The 27,826-nt window shown below is 40.9% G+C and overlaps 1 protein-coding gene across 5 annotated transcripts in view; it reads left to right on the plus strand.

Annotated features, from left to right (window-relative positions):
* LOC121286938 (E3 ubiquitin-protein ligase Itchy-like) overlaps positions 1-27,826 on the plus strand; it is an 86,037-nt gene that overhangs the window by 46,114 nt on the left and 12,097 nt on the right. For all 5 annotated transcript variants that reach the window (XM_041204251.1, XM_041204249.1, XM_041204253.1 and 2 more), the window contains 14 exons: positions 3,141-3,236; positions 5,846-6,020; positions 7,444-7,504; positions 7,681-7,765; positions 11,523-11,651; positions 13,575-13,647; positions 13,876-13,947; positions 14,567-14,655; positions 17,058-17,217; positions 19,804-19,937; positions 22,176-22,316; positions 23,328-23,448; positions 24,639-24,743; positions 26,064-26,160. In XM_041204251.1, the coding sequence (XP_041060185.1) occupies positions 3,141-3,236; positions 5,846-6,020; positions 7,444-7,504; positions 7,681-7,765; positions 11,523-11,651; positions 13,575-13,647; positions 13,876-13,947; positions 14,567-14,655; positions 17,058-17,217; positions 19,804-19,937; positions 22,176-22,316; positions 23,328-23,448; positions 24,639-24,743; positions 26,064-26,160 (1,538 nt within the window). The remainder of the gene's footprint in view (positions 1-3,140; positions 3,237-5,845; positions 6,021-7,443; positions 7,505-7,680; positions 7,766-11,522; positions 11,652-13,574; positions 13,648-13,875; positions 13,948-14,566; positions 14,656-17,057; positions 17,218-19,803; positions 19,938-22,175; positions 22,317-23,327; positions 23,449-24,638; positions 24,744-26,063; positions 26,161-27,826) is intronic.

Genomic DNA, 27,826 nt, shown 5'->3' on the forward strand with positions numbered 1-27,826 from the left:
TTATAATATATCTTATCACATCTCATTTTAAAACATATCATGTATAGCGAATCATTTTGAAGTGCAGTGACTTTATGATTCTGCCCATATAACAATGATTGGGCAGAGGCAGTGGTGTAGTGGTATTGTCACTGGACTAGTAATCCAGAGTCCCAGGGCAGTGCTGTGGGGACTGGGGTTTGAATCCCACCATGACACGTGGTGGAATTTGAATTCATTGAAATAGCTGGAATTAAAAGCCTAATAATGACCAGGAAAACAAGATTGATTATTGTAAAAACCCATGTGGTTAATTTGTCCTTTAGGAAAGGAAATCTGGCGTCCATATTTGGTCATTTTTTAATTAATTCATGGGATGTGGACTTCGCTGACTAGACCAACATTTATTGCCCATCCCTAGTTGCCCTTGAGAAGGTGATGGTGAGCTGCCACCTTGAACTGCTGCAGTCCATGTGGTGTAGATACACCCACAGTGCAGTTAGGGAGGGAGTTCCAGGATTTTGGCCCAGTGACAGTGAAGGAACGGCGATATATTTCCAAGTCAGGATGGTGAGTGTCTTGGAGGGGAACCTCCAGGTTTAGGATGTTTCCACCCATCTGCTGCCCTTGTCTTTCTGGATGGTAGTGGTTGTGGGTTTGGAAGGTGCTGTCCAAGGAGCCTTGGTGAACTCCTGCAGTGCATCTTGTAGATGGTACACACGCTGCTGCTACTGTGCGTTGGTGGTGGAGGGTGAATATTTGTGGATGTGGTGCTATTCAAGCGGCCTGCTTTGTTCTGGACAGTGTCAAGCCTCTTAAGTGTTGTTGGAGCTGCACTCATCCAGGCAAGTGGGAAGTATTCCATCACACTCCTGACTTGTGCCTTGTAGCTAGTGAACAGACTTTGGGGAGTCAGGAGGTGAGTTACCACCACAGGATTCCTATGCTCTGACCTGCTCTTGTAGCCACACTATTTATATGGCTAGTCCAGTTCAGTTTCTGGTCAATGGAACCGCCAGGATGTTGATAGTGAAGGATTCAGTGATGGTAATGCCATTGAATGTCATGGGGCAATGGTTAGAATCTCTCTTGTTGGAGATGGTCATTGCCTAGCACTTGGGTGGCACAAATGTTACATGCCACTTGTCAGCCCAAGCCTGGATATTCTCCAGGTCTTGCTACTTTTGGACACGGACTGCTTCAGTACCTGAGGATTCGCAAATGGTGCTGAATATCTGGCCTATGTATGACTCCAGACCCACAGCAATGTGGTTGACTCTTAAATGGCATAGCAAGCCACTCAAGTTATATCAAACTGATAAAAAAAAAAGTAATTAAGGGATGAATCTGGAAGGACCACCAGTCATCACCTAGGCACCAGAAATGCCAAAGGAAAGCTCAGCCCTATCAGCCCTGAAAAGTCCTCCTTACAAACATCTCGGGGCTTGTGCCAAAATTGGGAGAGCTGTCTCACAGACTAGTCAAGCAACAGCCTGACATAGTCATACTCTTAGATTCATACCTTACAATGTCCCAGACCTCACCATCTTCATCCCTTGGTATGCCCTGTTCCACTGGACAGACCCAGCAGAGGAATAGGCACAGTGGTATACAGTCAGGAGGGAGCTGCCCTGGGAGTCCTCAACATCGACTCTGGACCCCATGAAGTTTCGTGGCATCAGATCAAACATGGCCAAGGAAACTTGCTGCTGATTACCATGTACCACCCTCCCTCAGTTGATGAATCATTACTGCTCCATGTTGAACATCACTTGAAGGAATTACTGAGGTGGCAAGTGCACAGAATAAACTCTGGGTGGGTGATTTCTACGCCATCACAAGAGTGGCTCGGTAACACCACTACTTTCCGAGCTGGCTGAGTCGTAAAGGGCATAGCTGCTCGACTGGGTCTGTGGCAGGTGATGAGATAACCAACAAGAGGGAAAAACATACTTGACCTCATCCTCACCAACCTGCCTGCCACAGATGCATCTGTTCATGACAGTATCGGCAGGAGTGACCACGGCATAGTGTTCATGGAGACAAAGTCCCGTCTTCACATTGAGGACACCCTCCTTGGGGTGTGTGACACTATCAGTGTACTAAATGGGATAGATTTCAAACAGATCCAGCAACTCAAGACTGGGCATCCATGAGGCACTGTGGGCCTTCAGCAGCAGCAGAATTGTACTCAAGCACAATCTGTAACCTTGTGGCCCAGCATATCCCCCACTCTACCATTACCATCAAGCCAGGGGAGCAACCCTGGTTCAATGAAGAGTGCAGGAGGGCATGCCAAGAGCTGCACAAAACATACCTAAAAATGAGGTGTCAACCTGGTGAAGCTACAACACATGACTACTTGCGTTCCATACGATAGAGCAAAGCGATCCCACAACCAACATCAGAACTAAGCTCTGCAGTCCTGCCACATCCAGTCGTGAATGGAGCTGGGCAGTTAAACAACTCATTGGCGGGGGAGGCTCCACAAATATCCCCATCCTAAATGATAGGGGAGCCCAGCACATCAGTGTAAAAGATAAGGCTTAAGTATTCGCATTGAGCCTTAAGTGCTGAGTGGATGATCCATCTCTGCCTCCTCTGAAGGTCCCCAGCATCACGGTGCCAGTCTTCAGCCAATTTGATTCACTCCACGCATTATCAAGAAATTGCTGAAGACACTAGATGCTACAAAAGCTATGGCCCCTGACAATATTAGACCATAGGAGCAGAAATTAGGCCATTCGGCCCATTGAGTCTGCTCCACCATTCAATCATGGCTGATAAGTTTCTCAACCCCATTCTCCTGCCTTCTCCCCGTAACCTTTGATCCCCTTACCAGTCAAGAAACTATCTATCTCGGTCTTAAATACACTCAATGACCTGGCCTCCACAGCCTTCTGTGGCAATGAATTCCATAGATTCACCACTCTCTGGCTAAAGAAGTTTCTCCTCATCTCTGTTCTAAAAGGTCTTCCCTTTACTCTGAGGCTGTGCCCTCGGGTCCTAGTCTCTCCTACTAATGGAAACATCTTCCCCATGTGCATTCTATCCAGGCCTTTCAGTATTCTGTAAGTTTCAATCAGATCTCCCCTCATCCTTCTAAACTCCATCGAGTATAGACCCAGAGTCCTCAAACGTTCCTCATTTTCTTTCCACAGCTGGGAGCAGAGGGTGGATCAACACGGCAGATTGTATTTTGTAGATCACATTGAAAAACGAACAACGTGGGAAAGACCACAGCCATTGCCTCCAGGGTAAGTTGAATAATATGTGGACCTGGAATGTCCATCAGTAAGTGGCTATTCTTGGGGAACTACTTTTTCAATCCACTCAATCCATCTGTTTTCTTTACTAGCTGATAATTAAACATAAGATGCAGTAGCAATGATGAAAATAATTTGTTCATGCCTTCTGCAGTGTAAATGCTTCTAGCACAATTTCCTTTGCTTTTAGGGAGCATTTCCATTGTAGAACCTACAATGGAAAGTACATTTTTCTAAGATTAAAAAGATAAATTTCTTTTTCAGAACTTTTCCCTCTCAGCTGTGAGGCTTACAATTTGAGAAAACTTTCAGTCAAGTACAATTCAACCCTCTCCCCCAAGGAAGATCGCTGGACAGTGAATAAGAATGTATACACTGATTATCCCTTTCTTAAACCCTAGGCCAGTGCTTCCCAAACATTTTCCCGATGTGACCCCATTTTAAAGCCTCAGACTTCGTGCGACCTCAGGGTGAAAATTTGAGGGGTACAAGAGCTATTGAGGGGTGGTGGGGGGAGCAGTCTGGGAGAGGCTTCAGTTGTTGAGCAGGGGCTGAGGAGAAGCTTCATTTGCTGAGCCTGATGTGGGAGGTTTTCGGGGAACAGGAGATGATTGTTCAGGGAATTGATGAAAAGGCAGTTTCAACAAAAAACAAATTAACACCTAACTTTTCACAGGCTTTATTTGCAGCAGCAATCAGACCTCTGAGTAGCCCATTAGGCCACACCCACCAGTAGAAAAAAGACAGGATTTAACGGGACCTCACAGCTGTGAAAAATCAGCCCAGACTCTGTGGCAACCCTTGCTGCCTTGGAGTTCATGGCCCCAAAATCTCTCATTACGACCCCACTGGTGGTCATCACCCACAGTTTGGGAAGCCCTGCCCTAAGCACTGTGGCCTCAACCAGTATTTTTACCTCAGCCCAGTTGATACTTGATAACTCAACATAGTTCCAGGATTGAATCTGGCGCAAAACAAAAACAGAATTACCTGGAAAAACTCAGCAGGTCTGGCAGCTTCGGCGGAGAAGAAAAGAGTGGACGTTTCGAGTCCTCATGACCCTTCAGCAGAACTGGAGTAACCCGTGTAAATAAAAAACGGAAGCAACCTGTTGGCGCTCGCACGGAAGGAAGCAGCCGGCCGAGCGCACGTCACCTGCGTTCAACACCGTTCCCTGCACGCACTCTGTATTCACTCGGGCCTTGTCAAACTTTGTGCAAACCAATGGGTCTGGAACCAATTGAATCTGGGTCCATGCTCAGCTATATGGTGCAGAGGCAAACTACTTTACTTCTGAGCCCTAGGACAGCCAGATCTATCATTTCTATTAATGATATTTAATTTTGCATGATTAGTGCACATTTGGTCTAACCAGTCTCAACAATCCTCATTCCCTTCACTAATTTGAGGCCACATAATCATGTACTAAAAACAAAAAAGTGCTGGAAATAATCAGTCTGTGGAGAGAGAAACTGCATTAACATCTAAAGTCGAGGGCGGAAATGTGATGGGTTTTATGCTGTTGAAAGGGAGAAGGGGATGAAGAACAAAAAAGGTCTGGTATAGAGTAGAGGGTGGGAGAGATTAACTGACAAAGATGTCAAGGAACAAAAAAACAAAGGGAGTGGAACTGGTTGTTGCAGAGACAAAGCATTTGTCCAGAGTGAGTGTAAGTGCCAGAACAATGAACAGCTCTGTCCAAAAACAATAAAATGAGAAACAAGATTCAAACAGGCACAGTGCAAAAAAAAAACAAAATGGGAGACAGAGTTCATGGTCTGAAATTGTTGAACTCAGTGTTAAGTCGTAATCATATAAGTGGCTACTTTTCATAATTGTTGGTCATGGAAGAGATGTCTCTCTTATAGCTTTATTAGTTAGATTTTGGTTTCTTTATACATCTCCTTCACATAATGATTTAATACAGAAGGAGGACATTCAAACCACCGTGCCTGTGCTGCACTAGTTTATACCATACGTTAATTATTTGTGATATGCTTTGTGGCATGTATTTTAAAGTTGAACTGCTGAGGAGAATTGAAGTAACCATGGTAGCACTATCGACCACCGTCTTCAGTCTATCCTTAAAGTCCAAACCATTCAATGTGAACCCATAAGATCTTTTGCGAAGTTTGCTCCATTAAACCTCAAAACAAAAGCAGTACAGACATTAAGCATCATTTCCTTATGTCTTTGTGGCCTTTCTGCTTATTATCCTTCCATTAGCCCACTGAGAAAGCTTGTCCTTCCAAAGCAGTGTGATGTGAGTGACTTTAACCCTTAGCTATAGATATGTCAGTTGCCCAGATAACAACTCTTGATCTTATATCTCCTCTAGCTGATGTACTCGAAGGCGTGTCTCTTACCTCTACAGAGCTAGCAACCAACTGCAATTATGCATTGCTCTCAGGATATGCTAGTTCTAATTTCACTTCCCATAATACATAGTGCCTATGTCAAGCATTAAAATAGTCACTATAACGTTGTTGCCACTAAAACCTACTTCGCAATTTGAAATATGGGGTTTGCTCTTTTTTTAGAAACTCATTCCAGCAGAACTACTATCATTAACCACTTTCTTCCCAATTCTTTCCTGATAGCTGGGAGCGGAGAGTTGACGAGAGGCACAGGATTTACTATGTTGACCACATCACCAGGACGACCACATGGCAGCGGCCTACGGTAGAGTCAGTCAGGAATTTTGAGCAGTGGCAGTCACAGAGAAATCAGCTTCAGGGAGCCATGCAGCAGTTCAACCAGAGATTTATTTATTCGGTAATTAATTTACTGAGCTACTTTTAGGACCTTCAAAGGTGATAACTGACAATCTAGTGTGTAGAAAATTGAAATCTTGGCACCTATTGAAGGAATGTATCCACTTCGATCCAATATCACTTGTTTTTCCTTCTAGCAAATCTAATATATTTTCACTGTTATTTTCATTTAAACCTAGCCAGACTGGTTTACCATTTTGCAAGGAAAAAGGAGACTTGCTCAGAGTTGTTCCCTGCATGTGACTTGTGTCTGTCTGCCCCTTTCTTCTTCTTTGCCTCACCTTGACCCCTAAGGCAGTGTTGTTTAGTTTTAGATGATCTGTTAAGATACACTTGATATAGCTTCCATTTGACCATAAGATGTAGGAGCAGAAGTAGGCCATTCAGCCCATCGAGTCTGCTCCGCCAGTCAGTGAGATTATGGCTGATCAAATAATCCTCAATTCCACTTTCCTGCCTTTTCCCCATAACCGTTGATTCCCTTACAGATTAAAAACCTCTCTATCTCAGCCTTGGATATACTTAATGACCCAGCCTCTACAGCCCTCTGCGGTGAAGAATTCCACAGATTCACTCCCCTCTGAGAGATAAAATTCCTCCTCTTCTCTGTCTTAAATGGGCGACCCCTTACTCTTAGATTATGCCCTCTGGTCCTTGACTCTCCCACAAGGGGAAATAACCTCTCAGCACCTACCCTATCAACCTCCTAAGAATCTTATATGCTTTAAGAAGCCTATCATTCTTTTAAACCCCAATTGAGTACAAGCCCAACCTACTCTACCTTTCCTCATAAGAAAATCCCTCCATACCTGGGGTCAACCCAGTGCACCTTCTCTGGACTGCCTCCAATGCCAGAATGTCTTTCCCTAGATAAGGGGACCAAAACTGTTCATGGTATTCTAGGCGTGATCTAACTAGTGCCTTGCATAGTTATTACAAGACTTCCTTATTTTATACTTCATTCCCTTTGAAATAAAGACCAACGTTCCATTTGCGTTCCCTACCCGCTGAACTTGCATGCTAGCTTTTTGTGATTCATGCATGAGGACTCCCAAATCCCTCTGTGCTGCCGCTTTCTGCAGTCTTTCTCCATTTAAGTAATACTCAGCTCCTCTATTCTTCCTGCCAAAGTGCATAACCTCACATTTTCCCACATTATATTCCATTCGCCAAGTTTTTGCCCACTCACTTAACCTGCCTCTATCCCTCTTAGACTCTTTGTTTCATCCTCACCGCTTGCCTTCCTACCTATTTTTGTGTCATCCACAAACTTGGCGATAGCGCATTCACTTCCCACATCCAAATCATTAATGTATATTGTAAATAATTGTCGTTTTTATTCAGTGGTGCATGTGGCTACTTTCTTGGCATAAACTGCATTCAACAAAAAAAAGAATCCTGATTGCTAATGTTTTCATTTTCAGTATCCTGAGCAGGTAGTGCCAGCTGAATTTGACCCACTTGGCCCCTTGCCAACTGGATGGGGTAAGTAAAGTTGAAGCATACCTAAACAAAATTATACACATTGCTTTTTCAATCATTAATTTATTATAGTGCATGTGACTCAGCTAGGCTTAAAGCTTGTTGGAGATTATTTCTTTTCATAAGGAGCACAGAATGTTAGCAGTTTTTATTAATTAAAAAACTTCATGTTCTTGTAGAAAAGAGAACAGACAGCAATGGTAGAATGTACTTTGTAAACCACTTAACACGTACCACTCAGTGGGAGGATCCTAGGACAGAAGGGTGAGTAATACATTTAAATTATATATAATGTACACTAACTAAAGTGTGCAATGAAATAAATATAGAATGATGGGTATCAATGTGTGAGTACATAGTAGCCTAACCATGGGGTTCACAATTTACAAGAGTGGAATACTGTTGATTTGCAATCACCTGATTTCTGAAATTAGATTTTATCTTGAAATTGTGCCCTGGCGTCAAAAAAATGGCCTGTTCAAGTTTTAGGGCGAAAGGATAACAGACAATGACAACAAGTTCTATTTATATAGCACCGCCTTTAACATATTAAAACACCCCGAAGGACTTCACAGGAGCATTTTAAAACAAAATATGACACCTGAGCACATAAAATATTAGGTTACCAAAAGCTTTGTCAAAACGGTAGATTTTGGTTGTCTTGAAGGAGGAATGCAAGATAGAAAGACTGAGAGGTGTAGTGAGGGAATTCCAGAGCTTAGAGCCTGGGCAACTAAAAGTGTGGCCACCAGTGATGGAGCAAATAAAATCGGGGATGCACGAGAGGCCAGAATTGGAGGAACACAGATATCTTTGAGTGTTGTAGGACTGGAGAAGATTACAGAGCTGGGGAAGGGGTGAAGTCATGAAGGGATTTGAAAATGAGGATTAGAATTTCAAAAGCAAGATGTTGTTTGACTGGGATCAAATGTAGGTTAATGGGCACGGGGTGATGGGTGAACAGGACTTGATGTGAGTTAAGAGAAGGGCAGCACTGTTTTTGGATGACTTCAAGTATACAGAGGATAGAACGTGGTAGATGAGCTAGCAGTGCTTTAGAATGGTCCAGTCGTAACAAAGACATGAATGAGGATTTCAGTAGCAGATCAGCTGAGACGGGTGAAGCCAGGCGGTGTTATGGAAATGGATATGGCCAGCCTTAATGAGACACAAATATGAGTTCAGAAGCTCATCTTGGGACCAAATGTGACACCAAGATGGAGAACAGACTGGTTTAATCTCAGATCACTGCAAGGGAGAGGAGTGGAGGCAGTAGCCCAGGAGACAGAGCTTGGAGTAGGCACCGATGACTTCAGTCTTCCCAATATTTAATTGGAGGAAATTTCAGCTCATCCAGTAATGGATGCCAGGTAAGCAGTCTGATAATTTAGCAACAGCGGAGGAGCCAAGAGAGGTGGTGAACTAGAGTTGGGTACGTATAAGCGAAATGTATAAGTGAAAGCTAGCGCTGTGATTTCAAATGGTCTTGCCAAAGGACAGCGTGTAAATGAGAAACAGAAGGGGGCCAAGGATGGACCCTTGGGTGCACCAGAAATAATCGTCTGGGAGCAGGAAGAGAATCCTCTGCAAGTAATTCTCTGGCTCCAATTAGATAGATAAGAATGGAGCAAGGTGAGAGCAGCCTCATCCAGTTGGACGACTGTAGAGAGGTGCTGGAGGAGGATGGTGTGGTCAACTATGTCGAGGGTTGTAGACAGGTTGGGAAGAATGAGGGAAAAGTTACCTTTGTCACAGTCACATAGGATGCTATTTGTGATTTTGATAAGAGTGGTTTTCGTTCTGCAGTTAGGGTACAGAGTATGTAAGTTCAAAACAGCATTATATAGTAACTTTGGCATCTCAATGCCAGTAAGCAATGAATGCTTAGCACTTAATATCTGATAGGAAGCCATGTTAAAAATTGGACTATAAATGTGTGGTGTGCTTGATCTCCTCACATAGTGGCAACAAAAACATAGAAAACACAGAAGATTAGCCAGCATCTATCCAAAACAAAACAAGTCAACAATGTGGACCAGGCCTTTCCGCTCTACAGCATGGCTTAACCACAGATGCTGACTGACCTGTGTATTTTTGCAATTCTAGCAGACACTTGCTTTGAAAGAAACCATTGGTTTGCCCATTAGGATCAGCAGGCCAGCCACCTTGCTGAGAAGCAATGACTTGCCCAACCTCTAAAGAGATCAATTTTGGGCTGTGTTTAACCTGCTTTGAAGTGAAAGTGAAGGGAGTGAAGAAACCAGACAAGCAGTGAGAGTCATTTCTCAAGTCTGAGAAATGCTACAGAACTCTATACACAAGTTTCCAGAAATCCTGGATATGTGTGCTTTGACATTTTAAGCAGATCCAAAAGGAAATTACAGGAAATGTGCAAAGTAATAATAAAGCTAAAACATGAGAGCTCCTCAAAACCACCAGAAGACCTCAAGTTTACATTGAAATGGAGCAGTTTGGAACAGGCCTCTTACATCCAGAGCTTTTTGAAAAGGAAAGGTGCCTGGTGCCATATCTGAAAGGTTTGATCCTGCAAATGAATTCCTCAATCCAAATCCCTGCTGGATGATGGGTGGGGTGATGGGCTGGAATTGGGAATAAACCCTGATTTTCGGCATCTTGCTAAGGGCAAAAGTCAAAACAAAAATTAGTGGGATGGCTGATGGACCTTTGCCTATTTTAATTTTTAATTCACTTGTCCCTATTGGGTTTATGGGTTGTTGATGGCTCTACGTGGAATGTTAACTAACTGTTCTATGTCCTTGATAAAACATTGACGATGGAATGGACAGTTGTGGTGTTATTAACATAAGGACATTAGTACCATTTTTGATTTTTTTTTTACACATTTGCAAAGTAAGTACAGGTCTGAAACCAAAAGCAAAACTTAAATAAATGAAGATTTATGATGTTAAAAGCTATTGGCTCGTCTCCGGTGCCATATCCTAGCAAGGGGGTGATGCATTTGGGAGAAAATCGGGAGGTAATGGACGAGAAATAGTATTGGAAAGATTTGAGCTGAAATCTCCAGTATTTATTGAGGTGTATAGATTTACAAGTGTTTATAATCGGCTCCCGTTTTACGCTGTAGCTTTCTTCATCTTCCATTATCATCTGTGCTGTGTGAGAAATAACCCATAAATAAAATGCTCTCATTAGTTAGATCGAGTTGCCTTTAATTCGTTGGATATGTCTTGAGATGCAATGCTGGAAATCCATAATTACAACAGTTTCTGATTAGCCAGGCACTTTTCCAAGGCATGCTATCTGAGAATGTTAGGGTTTAAATGGCAAATCTATGGTTGAATCTTTGCCTTCATTACATTTCAAGGTTATGAAATGACTCCTTAATGGACTGTTCACTTTCCTACTGATAGGTGAAGAAAGAAGCAGCATTGGTCAAATTTGTGGACTGAAACCATTGAAATATCATAAACCTGAGGCAGTAACTTGAGTTGGGGATGACTATGAAAATAATGCTTTACTTATTTGCATGATTCACTTAAACCAATGCTGAATTAATGTTTAAAGTTCAATTATTAAAAATGAAAAAAAAAACCTAAATTGGACCTGTACCTTTTACATTGAAGTTTAACTAAATAGACCAGTTATTCCAATAGCCAGAGGAGTGAGGATCAGTTAAGAACTAACTGGAGCCTGTAATGATAGTGTACAAATGCCATAAATAATAAATGAAAGCTAAGAGGGTTCATTAATATCAGTCTGTTTTAAGTGATTTGTGACATTGTTCAAAAATTAAATTTTGATTCCAACATTTGTGGTTTCAAGCAAAAATCTTTTGATTTGTTTCCATCTATGGAATCCTCTGCAATGGTTATATTGTCTGATGAGATGGAGGCTTACCATTTGTGACATATTGTGGTGAAAATGTGAATGTTGACGCAGTAGCACGGGAGAGATAAAGAGCCTCGTTTGTGATGTTGCCTTGTGTCATTGTTCACCATGCAGTCTTCTGCAGATCATGCTTGTTTGCTCATTCCTGTAGCACTCTCAATGAGAAGCCCTTACCAGATGGATGGGAGATGCGCTTTACGGTTGATGGCGTTCCATACTTTGTGGATCATAACAGAAGAACAACAACTTACATTGACCCACGCACCGGAAAGTCAGCACTGTAAGCCTTTAACGTTACAAAATTTGACCCCACATTTCATTTTTTTAATAGAACAAAATGTTGACTGTTGAACACGAATTATCAGCAATAAGTGATGGTGGACTGGATAGGATAACAATACTATCAAATCCAGCACAGATTGTTACTGAATGAGAGTTGTCTCCGGGTGAGACCTTAAATAATGGTCTCTTCTGCTAATTCTCATCTGCTTAAAGACTTTGTGCTTATATTGGAAAATTAATACAAAGCATTCTCCAGGTGTTCTGGGCAACACTTCTCCCACAATAAATGATCCCAAAGAAAAGTCATATTAGCTGGTCGTTAATTTGACTTGTTTATGAGACATTGTTAGTGTACAGTTGCTGCCATGTTAGCTTACATAGGTCACTACACTGCAAGATAAAGGAATTTGTTTGAAGCAAGATCATTTGATGGGATAAGGGGCGTATAAATGCAATAATTCCTAGTTAGTGGAAGACCACAATGCACAATGCTCATAATTGGGCTCTTTGGGACTGAAAGCAAATATAAAATGACACGTGAAACAATGACCCTGATACAGCAGATGCAGGGGGAAAAGATTAGGCAATTTTATCCTGCATTGAACCCTTTCTATATCTCATCTGGGAGTTGTCAATACTGACAAATTATGATTGTCATTTTTGTAATGAACAGAAAGTGTAAAGAACATGCTTATATAATTTTTAAAGTTGCTTACTTGAGTTGACTAAATCCTTTAGTTTCCCTGCAGTTGTCAGCTACGCTTTGAGATTTCAGTGTGAACCTTGTCTTGACATGAGCTGATCTAAGCTTATCAGATGCACGGTTGGGCTAATAGGAAAGGTGATAGGCGTTCAATTTTTTGCTGTCTCTGCACCTTTGCAAAAAGTTACCCAACCCCCTTTTATTCATTCATGGGATGTGGGCATCACTGGCTAGGCCAGCATTTATTGCCATTTCCTAATTGCTCAGAGAGCATTTAAGAGTCAACCACATTGAGATTTCACATTGCTGTGGGTCTGGAGTCACATGTAGGCCAGACCAGATAAGGCCAGCAGATTTCCTTCAGCAGATTTCTTTCCCTAAAGGACATTAGTGAACCAGTTGGGTTTTTATAATAATCTTTAATGAATTCAAATTTCACCATCTGCCGTGATGGGATTTGAATCTAGGTCCCCAGAGCATTACCCTGGGTCTCTGAAATACCAGTCCAGTGACAATACCACTGTGCCACCGCCTCTCCAGAGTGATTATACTTGAATGTTGAAAACTGTGCATGTCTTTTTCAGGGACTATACCAGCAACTTTTTATCTTCCTACTAGAATTTGGAGTTGTAAGCCGTGTATTTTTGTGCTGCGTTGCAGTGGTACTAATTTGGCAATAGATCCCAGTTTTTATGTATTGTAATTCATGTCCAATTACTCATAATGGGACATCATACTTCTGACCCTCAACCTGTTGCTTCTGAGTTGAAACATGTGTTTATTTAGATACTGAACAGAACCAACACTGGACTTCTCTTATGCAGAGCAAATTTTAAGCATCATTTTCGTTGTCCAAAACTTCTATGTAGGAGCTTTGGTTTAACTTGCTTGACCTATCCCCGACTGAGGACGTGATCAATCGTTTGAGTGAGAAAGATATGCTTCTCCTGGAACGGAGGCAAGGGAGGGGTTGGGGGCGTTCTGTAGCTTGTAAATCTGCTGTATGATAGCTAGAGGTGACTGGCAGACGGAGGATAAGCATTAATTAGTTTGAATGTTCTTGTGCAATCCAAATAAACCTTTCTTATTGCTGAATATTGCTGAAAATGTTTGCTGTACTACCAAACGACTACTTTCTTATACTGTGAACCTACAACTGATGATTTATTTCTCTCCACCATACCCGCCCCTACCCTCCTCAACCTCGTGTTTTTTCAGATTGAATGGTCCAAACATAGCATATGTGCGTGATTTCAGATCCAAAGTTTCTTATTTCAGGTTCTGGTGTCAGGTAAGCAGCATTTAATTCATTACAGCGGTGGGGGCAGGGGGAGGTTCTCATGATCTTCTGCAATATGTTTGGCAATAGGACGTCGGAAAATGTGGATGAACAAAGTAGAAGTGGCTCTTTGTTTGTCCAGGAGTTAGGTCTGGAGAACACCTGTGGCATTCCAGGAGAGTATTTTGGGAAGAATGAGTATTTGACTGATCAATATAATGGAATTGTTTTGTTTTCTAGCAACTGGCTGCACCTCAGCACATAAAAATAACTGTGACCAGGAAAACCTTATTTGAGGACTCATTTCAGCAGGTAATTTTGTTGGGGGTGGAAGGAGACATGTAACTAACTAACTTAATCTTAGTGAGTGGAAAGATAAGCAGAGGGTCTAATCCCAGACACCTGCCAATGCCCCCTCCCTTCACCTAGTCAAAAGGTATATATGAGTATCACAAGCTCACTCATCTTCAATTATTTTTATCCCCTTCTGTAGGACAGCTGAACCTTTAAATTGTTGACGCATGTCTTTGGGAATTTCCCCTTTCAGTAGGAGAGTGATATGGGAGAGACCTAAAAAATGGAGATCTTTGTCTTTTATATAGGAGTGAGGGTAATGAGTTAAATGAAACAAAAGAAATGGAGATCAAAACTCACAAAGATGTACCCCAATTTATAAATGCATTTTGCTGGAATTTAAATTCAGAAAACTTGTCTTGAGCTTGCGAATAATTTATTGCCAAGAGATTGCGAAGGTTTGTTTTAGTTATTTATTGACCTGTTAATAATGATGGAGGCAAGAATTCTGTCCTGTTTGTTACTAAGTGTGGTTAAAATAACATTTATAAATTGGGGTCCTTTACCTAGGACATAAGTGATTCCAGCTCAGGCTAACTAAAACTATTCACACATCGGTTTCCATTTTGTGTTTCAGATTATGAGCTTCAACCCTCAGGATTTGCGAAGACGATTGTGGATTATTTTTCCAGGAGAGGAAGGTTTAGATTATGGAGGTGTGGCAAGGCAAGTATCTCCATTATACAAACAAGCTGATTCAAAGTATCAATCGTGGTGCTCAGTGGCAGAAAGCATTTACTCGATGCAGAATCATAGAATGATGCAGCACAGATAGAGGCCATTTGGCCCATGGTGCCTGTGCCAGATCATTTAAAGAGTTTATACAATTAGACCCACTCGCCTCATCCCCATATCCTTGCAGATGTGTGCCCTTCAAGTGTTTATCCAGTTCCTTTTTGTAAGTTTTTTATTGACAGTGCTTCCACCATCCTCATGTAGTGAATCCCGGATCACTGTAATTCGCTGAGTAAAACTTTTGTTCTTCATGCTTCCCATCTCTAATTTTTTTGCAGTCATTTTAAATTTGTGTAACTTTGGTTATCGGCCATTCAGCCACTGGCAAGTGTTTCTCCTTATTTACTCTCAAAACCCTTCATAATTTTGAGAATAACTATCTAATCTCCCCTTAACCTCCTCTGTTTGGAGCAGAACAACAACAGACATTCTCTCGTCTCGACACAAACTGAAGTCTTTCATCCCTGATAGCATTGTAGTAAATCTCCTCTGCACCGTCTCTAAGGCCTTAACGTATTTTCTAAAAGTGTGGTGCCCAGAATTGAACATAATACTCCGGCTGAGGCCAAATCTGTGTTTTAAAAAGGTTTACCATAACTTACCTTTCTTGCTGCAAAGTAACTTACTTGTGTAAAAGTAAAATACTGGAAATCTGAAACGCAAACAAAAAATGCTGGAAAAACTCAGGTCCGACAGCATCTGTGGAGAGAAAGACATGAGTTAACGTTTCGAGTCCGTATGACTCTTCTTCAGAACTTATTTGTGTACTTGATTATTGCTAAAGCCAAGGATCCTATATGCTTATTTAATAGTGTTATCAACTGATCCTGCCATCTTCAAACATTTGCACGCCCCCAAGTATCTCTGTTCTTGCACCCCCTTTAAAATTGTAATTTAGTTCATTTTGCCACTTTAAATCTCATCTGCTATGTGTTTTCCCATTTTGTCTGTGTCTCCCTGGCCTATTACTGTTCTCATTGTTTACCACGTTTTCAAGTTTCACATCACCCGCAAGGTTTGAAAACATACCCTCTATACTTAAGTTCAGGCCATTAATATGTATCAGAAAGAACAATGTCCTCAAACCGACAATTAATTTTGTCTTTGCTTACAGTTTCCCACCACAAACATTAGGCTAACTAGCCTCTCGCTGCCGGGTTTATCCCCCTCCCATTTTTTGCACCCGAGTGTAATGCATAACTCTACAATTCTCTGGCACCACTTCCATATCTAAGGAGATTATGACCAGAATTACACAATTTTCAACTTTGCATCCCACAGCATCCAAGGGTGCACCTCATCTAGGACCAGATGACTTTCCTATTTTGTGTGCTGCCATCCATTATCTATTTTAACCCTCTACAATTTCTCTTCTACCTCCTTTACTGTGACGTTGGCAGCATCCTAGTCTTTAGTGAAGACAGATGCAAAGTACTTCTTTAGTACCTCAGCCATGCCCTCTGTCTCCACTAGGATTCTTTTTTGGTCCCTAATCGACCCAACCCTATGGAGTCATGTTCCCAATCTCAGCTAGGCTCTTATAGATGAGGTTGTTTCCTTTCTTGCTCCCAGAGATCACCTAGTAGCTGGCATACTGGTGGGAGAGCACGAGCTGTGACACATAAATAAGAATAAAAATGAAATTTTCCCTGTTCCACAATCTATATAATCAGTGAAGTGGTGAGCCATATAGACTACAAAGGTTCAATCCACGGTCTGTGCTGAATTAGCTGACCCTACGTTAGGAAAGTTAAAATCAACCAAGATCTCTCACCTTTGTTGTTCAGGAGCCCTGCTGGAAGTTCATGTATCTGCCTTCTGTAGGACATAAATTGGTTCTGCTGTGATACCTACAGTGCCCAAATGGCCTGTCAGTCTTCACTGTGCAGTTTCACACAGGAATAATAGCCATTTGGGTGTGTTACCATAGCGTGTCCGTGGAATTCCACCTCAGTAAACTTTCAGATAAGACGGAATAGAAAATTGGTGAGGGGAGGAAGAGACCAACCCTGGCTAAGCTGTAAGTTCTTGAAAAGAATGAACCATGATTAGGAAATGTTCTGACTGCGCAAACAACTGATCCCTGTTCAAGTAGAAACATTCTGCCATATTTAAAATTAAGGGAACAAAAGTGTGGGCTCACCCACAGAATAACCTTGCAGTGAATGCTTCACATCTGTTGTGGGTTATTTATTGAAGCTGGACTGCTACCTATCTTGGTCCAGCACAGATGACTTGGAAGTGGTGTGGCTTTAAAAATGAGTCGGATTGTATGTTGAGAATGACTGAAGTCTTGCTACCAGTGTATCTAATATTCATATTTTTTTTAATAGAGAATGGTTCTTTCTACTTTCCCATGAAGTTTTGAACCCCATGTATTGCCTCTTTGAGTATGCTGGGAAGGAAAATTATTGCTTGCAAATAAACCCAGCATCTTACATCAACCCAGACCATCTGAAGTACTTCCGGTTCATAGGTCGGTTCATAGCAATGGTACGTTCCAAGAGTTACTTGAGCCTTAACATTACTGCTCTTTTTAAGCCTAATATACAGTTTTTAAAAAACTGGTTAGATGATAAGCAAACCTTACAATTAACTAGATCTTATCATTGATTTAGTTTTATGTAGTATAGTGTGTGGCACTTGAGAATTATACTCAGAAATGGTAACCATAAACTTAGCCTAGGCAACAGGTTTTACAGCAGTTGCAAGTATGTAGATCGCTGTAGGCAGCGATGGTGAAATGGTAGAAATATTAAATAATCACTTCAGTATTTACTAGGGAAACATATCAGAAGTTGAGATTAGAAATGATACGACTGCATTCAAAATAAAAAGAGAAATATTAAATTAATCGAATTCAGAGAATAAAACCCCTGGTCCAAATGAATTACATCTGCGCATTTAAAATAATCTAGGGAAGGGAAAGCAGAGGCATGATTACGCATTTAATAATTTGATAAGAACAGCATAGTGCCAGAGTTCTGGTAGGTAGCTATTGTAATACCTAACTTTAGGGCGGGCGCTGGAACATCCAGGGAACTGTAAATTATTCAGGTTAACATTTGTGGTAGGAAAAAGAATGGAATCCCTGCTGTAGGTGAAAATAGAAAGCATATAGAAAACTGAAACATAGATTGCCTGCAAGAATTTCACAGGCGAATGTCTTATTTGACTATCTTATTGAATTTTTGAAGAGGTACCAGAGGGAGTAGACGAGGGTAATGCAGTAAATGTAACATCTAGATTTCCAAAAGGCCTTTGATAAGTGAATGAGGTCAGAGCCTGGGGCGTCAGAGGACAAGTAGCAGAAAGGATAGCTAGCTGGTTTCAATGCAGAACACAGTGTAAAAGGTGGAAATTCAGAGTGGCAGAAGGTGGGGCCGCACAAGGATCAATACCAGGACCACCGTTCACAATTGATATTAACGATTTAGAATCAACACAATTTCTAAATCTGGGGATAGTCAATACGGAGAAGGACTGCAACAAATTGCAAGAAGGCATTAACGGGCTTGTAGAATGAGCAAATGAATTTCAATCTTTAGCATGAGGCATTATATTTTTGGTAAGAAAATTAAAGACTTCACATTACTAAATGTAGTGGAGGAGTAAAGTAATCTCGCAGTAGAAATGCGTAACTCATTAAAGTAGCGATGTAGGTTAACAACGTCATTTTACAAAAAGAAAGCAAAGCACTAGAGTTTATTTCTAGAAGGATGCAGTTGAAAAGTGGAGAAGTATGCTAAATCTGTATCGAAGCTTGGTAGACTGCTTTTGGAATACTGTTTACAATTCTGGTTGCCATGTTATAAGAAGGATATAAAGACATAGGATGGAGTGGAGAAAAGATTTTACATGGCTGGTACCAGAAATGTCAGGTTATACCTATTAGTTGAATACGTTTGGGTCTCTTTTAAGAGAACACTGCCATGTGGTGGGGTTGGGGTGGGTGAAGTGTGGGATGGGACCTGATAGAAGTCTTTAAAAGTAATAAAAGGTTTTAATATATGCATAGAGAATGTTTCCTCTTGTGGGGAAGGGCAAAATTAGAGGCCATAAATATAAAAACATCACCAAGCAATCAAATGTGAATTCATGGAGGAGCTACTTTATCTGGAGAACTGAAAAATTGTGCAATTTGCATTTGCAGGGAGTGGTTGAGGTGAATAATATTTATGCATTTAAGGAAGCATTGAGAAGCAGATGAGGGAGAAGGAATAGAGGGTTACACTGATTAAGTTGGATAAAGAAAGATGGGAGGAGGCTTGAGCGGTGCATTAGTGCCGCTTATGGACTGGCTGGGCCAAGTAGCCTATTTCTGTGCTGTATATTCTATGTAGATATGGTTAGCCATCTTCTTTAACCAGATACCTGCTGTTCGTCTCAAGTTTCTCAGATTTGTAAATTACATTGATTAAAATTTCAAATTTTGAGCATTGATTTTCCCTAAGCAATGTAGACCGACATTTTGAAAAGTAATTACCTGATACATTCTACCTTTTCATTTTCGCTACACAACAGCTTCAAGTCTAATGCCCCTTGTCTTTTCTACTATCCCAAATGTCTTTAGCGGTCAGGTGCCTTCTAGCATCTTGGCGATAACCCTACGCCCCTAAGCGTATAAAAGTATGAGATTGGATAGCTTTACCTACAAAAATTAAATTGTGTACTATATTGTGGTCCATTTTGTAAATTTTCAATGGTAATAGATAAATTCATAAAGTCACAGCTAAGATCTGACTCTTGACATAAGCATCAGGTCTTTCCTGGTATTTTCAGTGATAACTAAAATACTCACCACTGCAGGTGCAGACCAACTTGCATTTGCAAGCTCTTGTTTTATGTTTCTGTATTATTGTCACCTCACTCCAGTGAGCACTGACTAAAAATTTATTGCAAATTTCAACATGCTTGAATGGTGGTCTGTACCTTTTCAGTGTAATGTGAACTGCCCAAGGGGTTCAATTCTACTTAATATACTCATGTACTCTGTATCAGCAGTGAACATGGTTTCTGTATGTGATAATTTCTAGAAATCAGTTATAGATTTCACTTTGCATTTCCTTTCCATGACAGGCTCTGTTTCATGGGAAATTCATTGACACCGGATTTTCTCTCCCATTTTACAAACGCATGCTGACCAAACCCATAGTAACCAAAGATTTGGAATCTATTGATCCAGAATTTTACAACTCCCTCATTTGGATAAGGTTTGTATTGTAATATTTTGTGTTGTTTGCGAGCTTTAACTATTAATGACTATGCAAAGAAATTAAAATAAAACAGAAATGTAGAATAGTAACATGCTTCCAGCAGGAGACAGCAATTGGTCCATTTAATCTGTCCAATAAAATATCCCTTTCCTTTTTAGTTTGCTACTATTATAGCCTTTATAAAGCTTAACTCCTACGGATGTGAAGAAACTGTATGTTTCCTTTTCGAAATCACTTCCTATAAAAGTTTCCAAACCAACTACCTGAACTGGCATGCAGTTGCCATATTTTTAAATATATTGAACAATCAACTTTTTGTGGTGTGGCTTATGATCAATGTATTTTGGACCCCGCTCCTCAGTCTTGTTCCTGTGCAAATTTTGCTGGTGACAGAACTGACCTCTGGTTACCTCCCTCTAGTGCATTTCTAATGCCGTTAACAAATGATTCTGGCCTTTCCTTGAAGTATTGCATTTCTTTAAACTAGATTTAGGAATGTGGGGTAGGCAATGGCAGATAGACTATCTCTAAACTGGGGTGGGGTAAGTTGTGGGAGAGTAATTGTTCAGGTAGCTTGTGGGGAAATGATAGTTTGATTGGCCTGTTGAAAGTCCAAATGTCACTTTCTCTATTTTAGATTAAAAGCCTTCTAAACTGTGAAGTATAAAATTCTTAAAATAAGCAGGAATGCATAATTTGAATGTAAAAATTCAAAATTTTCCAGGGACTTATAACCCCAAACCACAGTGCCCCCTCAGTTCTTTTTGCTGTGCGCAGCCTGTTGGTTTGAATGCGCGGTACTTTTAAGTTCTTGTATGGCCACGCACACAAAGGGAAAACTTGAGTGGTACTTTCCAAATTGCTGTGTGGTTGCACGCAGCTTTTGGGGAGCATTGACTCAAATCCCTTGGAGCTGCACCACCAGCATTGTCTGCAAAATTTGGATTTCCTTCTTCAGTCTTGATGTGCTTCTATCACTTTTTTCTCCAACTCAAGTGAAGGAATGTTGGGAATACCCACAGTTTAAGTTACATGGATCATGTTGAAAATTCCGGGCCACACTCAGTGTCTGATCATTGAAGCTGTTGGTTAACTTTGGCTTTCTGGGTTGGCCTGTATGTTGATCACAACCTTAAAAATAAACATTGGGAGTTCTTAAAATGCTTCAATATGTCGAATGCCATTTGGACTTATATCATGAGTTGAGTATCATGTCAGTTGGAGCATTTACTTAGGCACGAAAGATTACCTTTAATAAATTGTCTTATGCATTCTAATGGATGTTGAGGACAAAACAGATGAGGATTATCCTTTCTTGTTGAGAAATGTAATTCTGGTTCCCTGAAATCCTGGTTCTCCGGAGGAGGAGTAAGCCACAAGTAGAACTGGGCCATTTTATGGTGTTGGAATAGGGAAATATTGAGGTGCAATTGTTGGTACAGTACTGTACTTGACCCATTACACAATTGGCAGGCAAAACAAAGATATTGCAGCTGAGAAAGTTGTGCTTTTCTGAGTTTGGGGTTAAGTTTGTTAACCAGCAAAGTAGCAGGACCTTTGCATCTCAACTGTGTTGTAACATGGTTGTACCAGATGCTGACTCTGGCTGCTAAAAGTGCAAGAATATTCTTTTCGGCCCTTGCGTTCCTCATTTTGGAAAATACGTGGATTTATATGGTACCTTCAGGATTTAGAATATTAGCCTGAATGGTTCTTTGAGCTTCACTGCCCAGCTCAATGTGTTCAGCTAGTTGTTAAAGGCTGTTCATGGTTGTTGAATGTTCAGTAGTTGTGGCAGGGAAGAAGCAGAATCTGAATACAGTACTGGCTTTGTTTTCTCTTCTATCTGTCCTTACACTGCAAGCATATATCAGCCATCTGTTGATCACAGTGCTATATTGATTGTTGACTTAGCTACAGGCTTATTTCGTTGGGCGTGACCTGCCCAAGACAAAAAAAGGAAGAGTTTACTTTATAAATCTTCTATATCTTCTAATTTTGCGACATTATCGTATTAACCATTATCCTACAGTAATGTACCCCTCTTCTAGCCAAGATCAGAAACTTTTCACAACCCCAATATTCCCCACCACCTTCAAAGTGAATGTTCTGATAGCTTCTTGGGGTTGACTGGTTCATTTTAAGCAGTTTGCATTGAAAATGGACTAGGCTCACATTTGGATTTGTTTTGTTTTTGTAAATTGTTATTTATATTTAAAAAAAATGCCTTTCTAGGGAGAACAGCCTAGAAGAATGTGGCCTGGAAATGTATTTCTCAGTTGACAAGGAAATTTTAGGTGAAATACAAACCCATGAGCTGAAGCCTGATGGCAACAATATCCTGGTGACTGAGGAAAACAAAGAAGAATATATTGGGTAAGGTGAAGTGAATATCTTCAAGTGCTAGCTATAGTTGAGCATTTCATACTTAAATTCATTTTATCACGTTTCAAGTGACTCCAATATGCTGTGCTATAGTTACTAAACATCTAAGTGATATTCACTAATTCTACAGATTAAGTGTAGATTGTAAAAATAAGGTAATGATTTCTTGTATTTACTGTACAGTAATTCCTCATTGAGCAACGTAATTGTCCCTGAAAAGTGCAACTTTAAAGCAATGTTAAGCAAATCAGATTTTCCCATTACAACCAATGTAAAAACTCTAGTTAGGTTCTGTAGGACCTTTTTCAGAAAAAACAAATCAGAACTTTATACCTTGTAGGTTGAAATACTGTACATTGCAAAATTCCTACATTTATAAATGAATAAAATTAAAAATATAAAGGAAATTTGTTCTTCCTACTTATTGCCCCTCTCATTTGCAATCCTCCCACACTCTGCCTTTCCCACTCTTTAACCTCCCTGACCCTCCCAGCCACCGCCGATCGTACTCATTGAGCCTCCCACTCGCTACACATCATGCTCTCCGATCCTCCCAGCTGCTAGTTCCCTCTTTCCTTCTTACCTCCCTCGCTGTGAGTGAGGCCTCGGGAGATGAGCAGCAAGAGGCCTGAAGAGCAGCTTTGGAGCGAGAGCAGCTTTGAGTTGCATGGTCATGGAGGTAAGCTGCAAGCTGAAGAAGCGGTGATGGGAGGGTCGGCCAAGGGCCATGAGAGTCAGCCAGGAATGAAGGTAGGCAAGTGGGAGAGGCCAGTCCAAAATAGTGCTGATCAGGTCATGCGTGCCTAAGTCACACCCGGCATGAAACAATGTTAAAACAAAACTCCCAGCGTTAAATGCAAATACCTGCCTCGTTGGCTGACTGACGTTAAATTGTAACAACTTAAAGCAAAACAACTTAAAGTGAGGATTTACTGTATTGTAAACTTGCTGGAAGTAGATAATTCAATAAGTCATTAATTAAAGTGGTTTAACCCTGACTAGGCTTGTAGCTGAGTGGAGACTATCACGAGGCGTTGAAGAACAGACACAGGCATTCTTGGAGGGATTTAATGAAGTGCTTCCTCTCCACTATCTTCAATCGTTTGATGCCAAAGAATTGGAGGTATTGTAATTCGTTGAGTGCTTTTACTTCCATTTGTATGTTTAACTAGATGGTGGTGATACAGTGACCTATGATATCCACCATTTTTCTATCCTGGTTTGGAGAGGAGTGTTCTGTTGAAACACGGAACAAGTGAAGCAATTGGACTGCAAATGGGCCATGTGTAGCCAGCATCCACTGTATTTAACCTGTGCTGTCATTTTGCATCTTTGGTTCAATGTTGACTCTATAGGCAATCACCTGATCTAGAATATCCATTTTGTGTAATGATCTATATTGAATTCTGGTCAGTTGAATTCTTCGGGAAGTGTGATTTATTTGTTGATCTGTGTTGTATTTATTTCTCAAATGTTTGGTGCATTTTAGATCAGTGCCATGTTATTTGTAACAAAAACAGAATTACCTGGAAAAACTCAGGTCTGGCAGCATCGGCGGAGAAGAAGAGTTGATGTTTCGAGTCCTCATGACCCTTCAATAGTATAGGCTTTAGCCATGTTATTTGTGTTGTTTTTCAGAATGTTAATATAATTTCCTCTTCAAATCTAACTCTTTTTAAAAAAAAAAAATCATGTTTATGTTTACTCCAACACCTGAACCAGCTTGACCGGAAGTTCATTTCTGGACCTTTAGTCTGATGCCAGCGTTTGAATTTCTTCACCATGTGATCAGCTTTAGACATGGCCTTGTTTAGGATTGTCGAGAGTTCAGGTTGATATTATAATTTGCCTTTCAAGTCACCCCTATATCATTTCTGTCAGTGCCCCAAGAAGATTCCTGGGAGAAGTAGCTGGGGGTGTTTTATATTAGTCCTTGGGGAGAAGTCCTTTGCCCCCAGGTGGAAAGTGGAGTGAAGCAGCTCTAAAGAATGCTTTTTACAAACTGTGATGTCATACAGAATTTCCCTGTTGGGATGAAAGAATTTTACAGCACAGCAGGAAGCCATTCAACTCATCATTACTGTGCCAGTTCTCTGAAAGAACTAAATAGTTCAGTTTCCCTGCGCTTTCTCCATACCTTTCTCAGATATTTATTTTTCAAATATTTAATCACTTTGAAAAACAGCAGTCAGATCTGTGAGCACCTGAATACTGACTGCATTGCCGGTAGCTACTAAAATGCCAATTTTTTCTTATGTTGCCAGTATTCCTCTACACCTTGGTCTTGGGTTAATTCTACTCAAATTTTTACAGGTACTTCTTTGTGGAATGCAGGAGATAGACTTGAATGATTGGCAGAGAAATGCAATCTATCGTAACTATACCCGTAACAGCAAACAAGTGGTCTGGTTTTGGCAGGTATGTAAAGGGCTCTGCATTCTTCGCATGCTGTGTTCAATTGTTCTTACAACATACATATCTCACTAGTTCTTTATTTTAAATAGAGCTGTTTAGTTATAACTTATTAAATGCTGTCACTGCTGTAGTGTCAGACAACATATCAGCATGCTTCTCCCATAAGATACCTTTACTAATTGTTTGCTTCAAGAAAGGGACCTTGCCATCCTCTACTTGGTGCATCCTACATGTGACTCTAGCCCCACATTACGTGACTTACTATCCTTTAGGAGACTAAGCATAGGAAATAAATACTCAGTTTATACAATCTTACAGAATGTAAAAGGGCCATTCAGTCTTGTGTGCCTTTTGCTGACTTTTGAAGAAGCTGTCCAATTTGGTGCCATATCCCAGCTTTCTTTCCAAAGCCCTGTAAATTAGTCCTCTTCATGTACATGTCCAGTTGCCTTTTGAAAGTTTACGTAGAATCTGATTCCACCACTCCTTCAAACACAGCATTCCAGATCATTGCAGCTCTCTGTGTGAAGTAATTGTTCCTCATTTCCCTTCTAGTTCTTTTGCCAATTATTTGAAATCCAGGAACTCTGGTTACCAATCCATTTACCAGAGGAAGCAGTTTCACCCTATTTGCTCTATCAAATCCCATCAATTTTGAATTTCTTTCATTAGATCTCCCCTGCTGTAAGGAGAACAATTCCAGCTTCTCCAATGTCTCCACATAAAATCAAGTTCCTCTTTCTCCTGGTATCATACCAGTAAAGCTCCCAAGTACTCTCTTCGGAGCCTTGACATCTTAAAGTATGGTGCCAGAATGGTACACAGTACTCCATCTGAGGCTTAACCAGCGATTTGTAAAGATTTATCGTGGATTCCTTGTTATTATATTCAATGCACTTTAGAAAACCAGACGTCCCATGAGCTTTCTTAACTCATCAGTTTGCCCTACCACCATCAAGGATTTGTAAATGTGCAGCCCCAGGTTCCACTACTCTTGCACACCCCTCAAAACAGTACCCGCTGAATTATTTTGGTTACGTCATCAAAAAACTCAAGCAGGTTAGTCAGACACAATTTGCCATTAACAAATGAGATTAGCCCAAACCCCAAGAATAAATATAGAGATATTAAGGGATTAATGTTCCTTGTTGCAGAGTTGGATTTTGATATATGTATAGTTCTACCGGATAAAGCAAGTTTTATAAATTTCCAATGGCCTTATAGTTTTCCAGCAACAGCAAGTGAACTGGTAAAGAAGCACATGCACTGCACAAATGATGTCTTGTGATTATCTGTCTGAACTTAATGACACTGGTCCCTTAGGTTGTGAAGGAAATGGACAATGAGAAGCGAATGCGTCTGCTGCAGTTTGTCACAGGAACATGCCGTTTACCAGTTGGTGGTTTTGCTGATCTCATGGGTAAGTCATGTTCAAAACCAAATGGGTGTGGGTAATAATGAGGAATTTGTTCGTTTAAATTGCTTGTTTGGCCTGCAACCATTCCTTGTCCATTTTAGGGCATTATTCTAAGGTCTGGTTTTAAAAATGTTATTGTGCAATCGAAGATGAGAGTTCCTCCCAACAGTTTAGTGAGTAGAATACGCCACATTGATGTACCTGTGTTTGATGATGGTTTAGCTGACTTCAGATGGAGCAGCAGCTGGGCCCTACAATTAACTTCAATACCCAGATTGGAGGGTTGGACAATCTGCCAAGATTTCCTGCTTGTGATTGCTGTTCAATGATCCTTGCTGAAAAGTACATCTGAGTGGTTGTCAAGTGAGTTCAGTATTAGCTATGCCGTGGTTTCTTCTGTGAAAAATAAAACTAATCGTGCAACTGTCAGGCTGGTTCATTCATGTCTTCTTAGAGAATAAATCTGCCATCCTTACCCGGACTAACCTATAAATGACCCCAGACTTTTTTATTTTTGATAACCAGTCATTTTTAATGTCTTTAACTCTGAAACATTGGGCAGCATCAAGTTTGAAAGTACCATCTGCGTAACTGGAGAGAATAAAACCTCAGTTTAATATGCAAGGCATTATGTAGAGGTGTAACTCACGTCTTACTGCAGTATGCCTTTTCTGTTTCTGTTCTTAACTCAAACAATGCACTTTCAATAAAGCTATGAATTAGAGGTCAGTTCAGATGAAACATGAAAGCTAGGCAAGCTTGTGACCTGCAGGACTTAATTCTATTTCCATTTGTTAGCTGTGCTGTGAGTGCTGGTGAGCCACCGTTTTGAACCATTGCACTCCGTGTGGTGAAGGTATTCCCAAAGTTCTGTTTGGTGGAGAGTATTTTGACCCAGCAATGATGAAGGAACGATGATATATTTCCAAATCAAGTTGGTGTATGATTTGGAGGTGGCGGTGTTCAGTGTTTCCTTTAAATTTTCTTTGTACGCAGCCTGTTTATTTCAGTGCGCTCGCACAGGGTGAGGAATGTGGTGACCAGACATCCTGGTTTTGGCGGGGCAGTCCTGGTTTCTCATTAAACGCCTCAGTGACCCAACAATTTGTTCAAAGTAGCTCAACTGTCCCATTTTGCAGCTTTTCCCTCTTCACATGAACCATATCAGAGATTTCTTTTCACGCAGCATCAGCATCTCTTCACTTCCTCTCCCTCCGCTTTACCTCACGCTCCATTTACTGTTGGCAAACCCCCCAAAAAATTGCTTTCAACTGCACCCTGAGAGTCAGGATGCTGCCCAATTGCCAATCCTTAAGAAGCCCTGTTGGGATGCTCCCGCATGTGCAGAAATCCTTCTCAACGGCTTCTGGTGCTCGGGGAAAACTTTCTTTCCAAAATGCGAGATAAGACATTGGCACCAGAACTTTGGATAACGTCATGTATACACAGGGTAGAATGTAGAAGACTGGTCAGGAGTGCACAGTCGAGTTTAGAGGTAACAAAGGTATGAATGAGGGTTTCAGCAGCAGATAAGTTAAGTCAAGGACGAAGTCGGGCACCCCATCCACAAGTGTTCACTTCCTCCACCACCAGTGCACAGTAGCAGCAAGATGCATTGCAGGAACTCACTAAGGCTCCTTAGACAGCACCTTCTAAATCCACGACTACT

Source organism: Carcharodon carcharias, chromosome 14, assembly GCF_017639515.1.
Source record: "Carcharodon carcharias isolate sCarCar2 chromosome 14, sCarCar2.pri, whole genome shotgun sequence".
In the NCBI taxonomy this organism is placed as follows: domain Eukaryota; kingdom Metazoa; phylum Chordata; class Chondrichthyes; order Lamniformes; family Lamnidae; genus Carcharodon; species Carcharodon carcharias.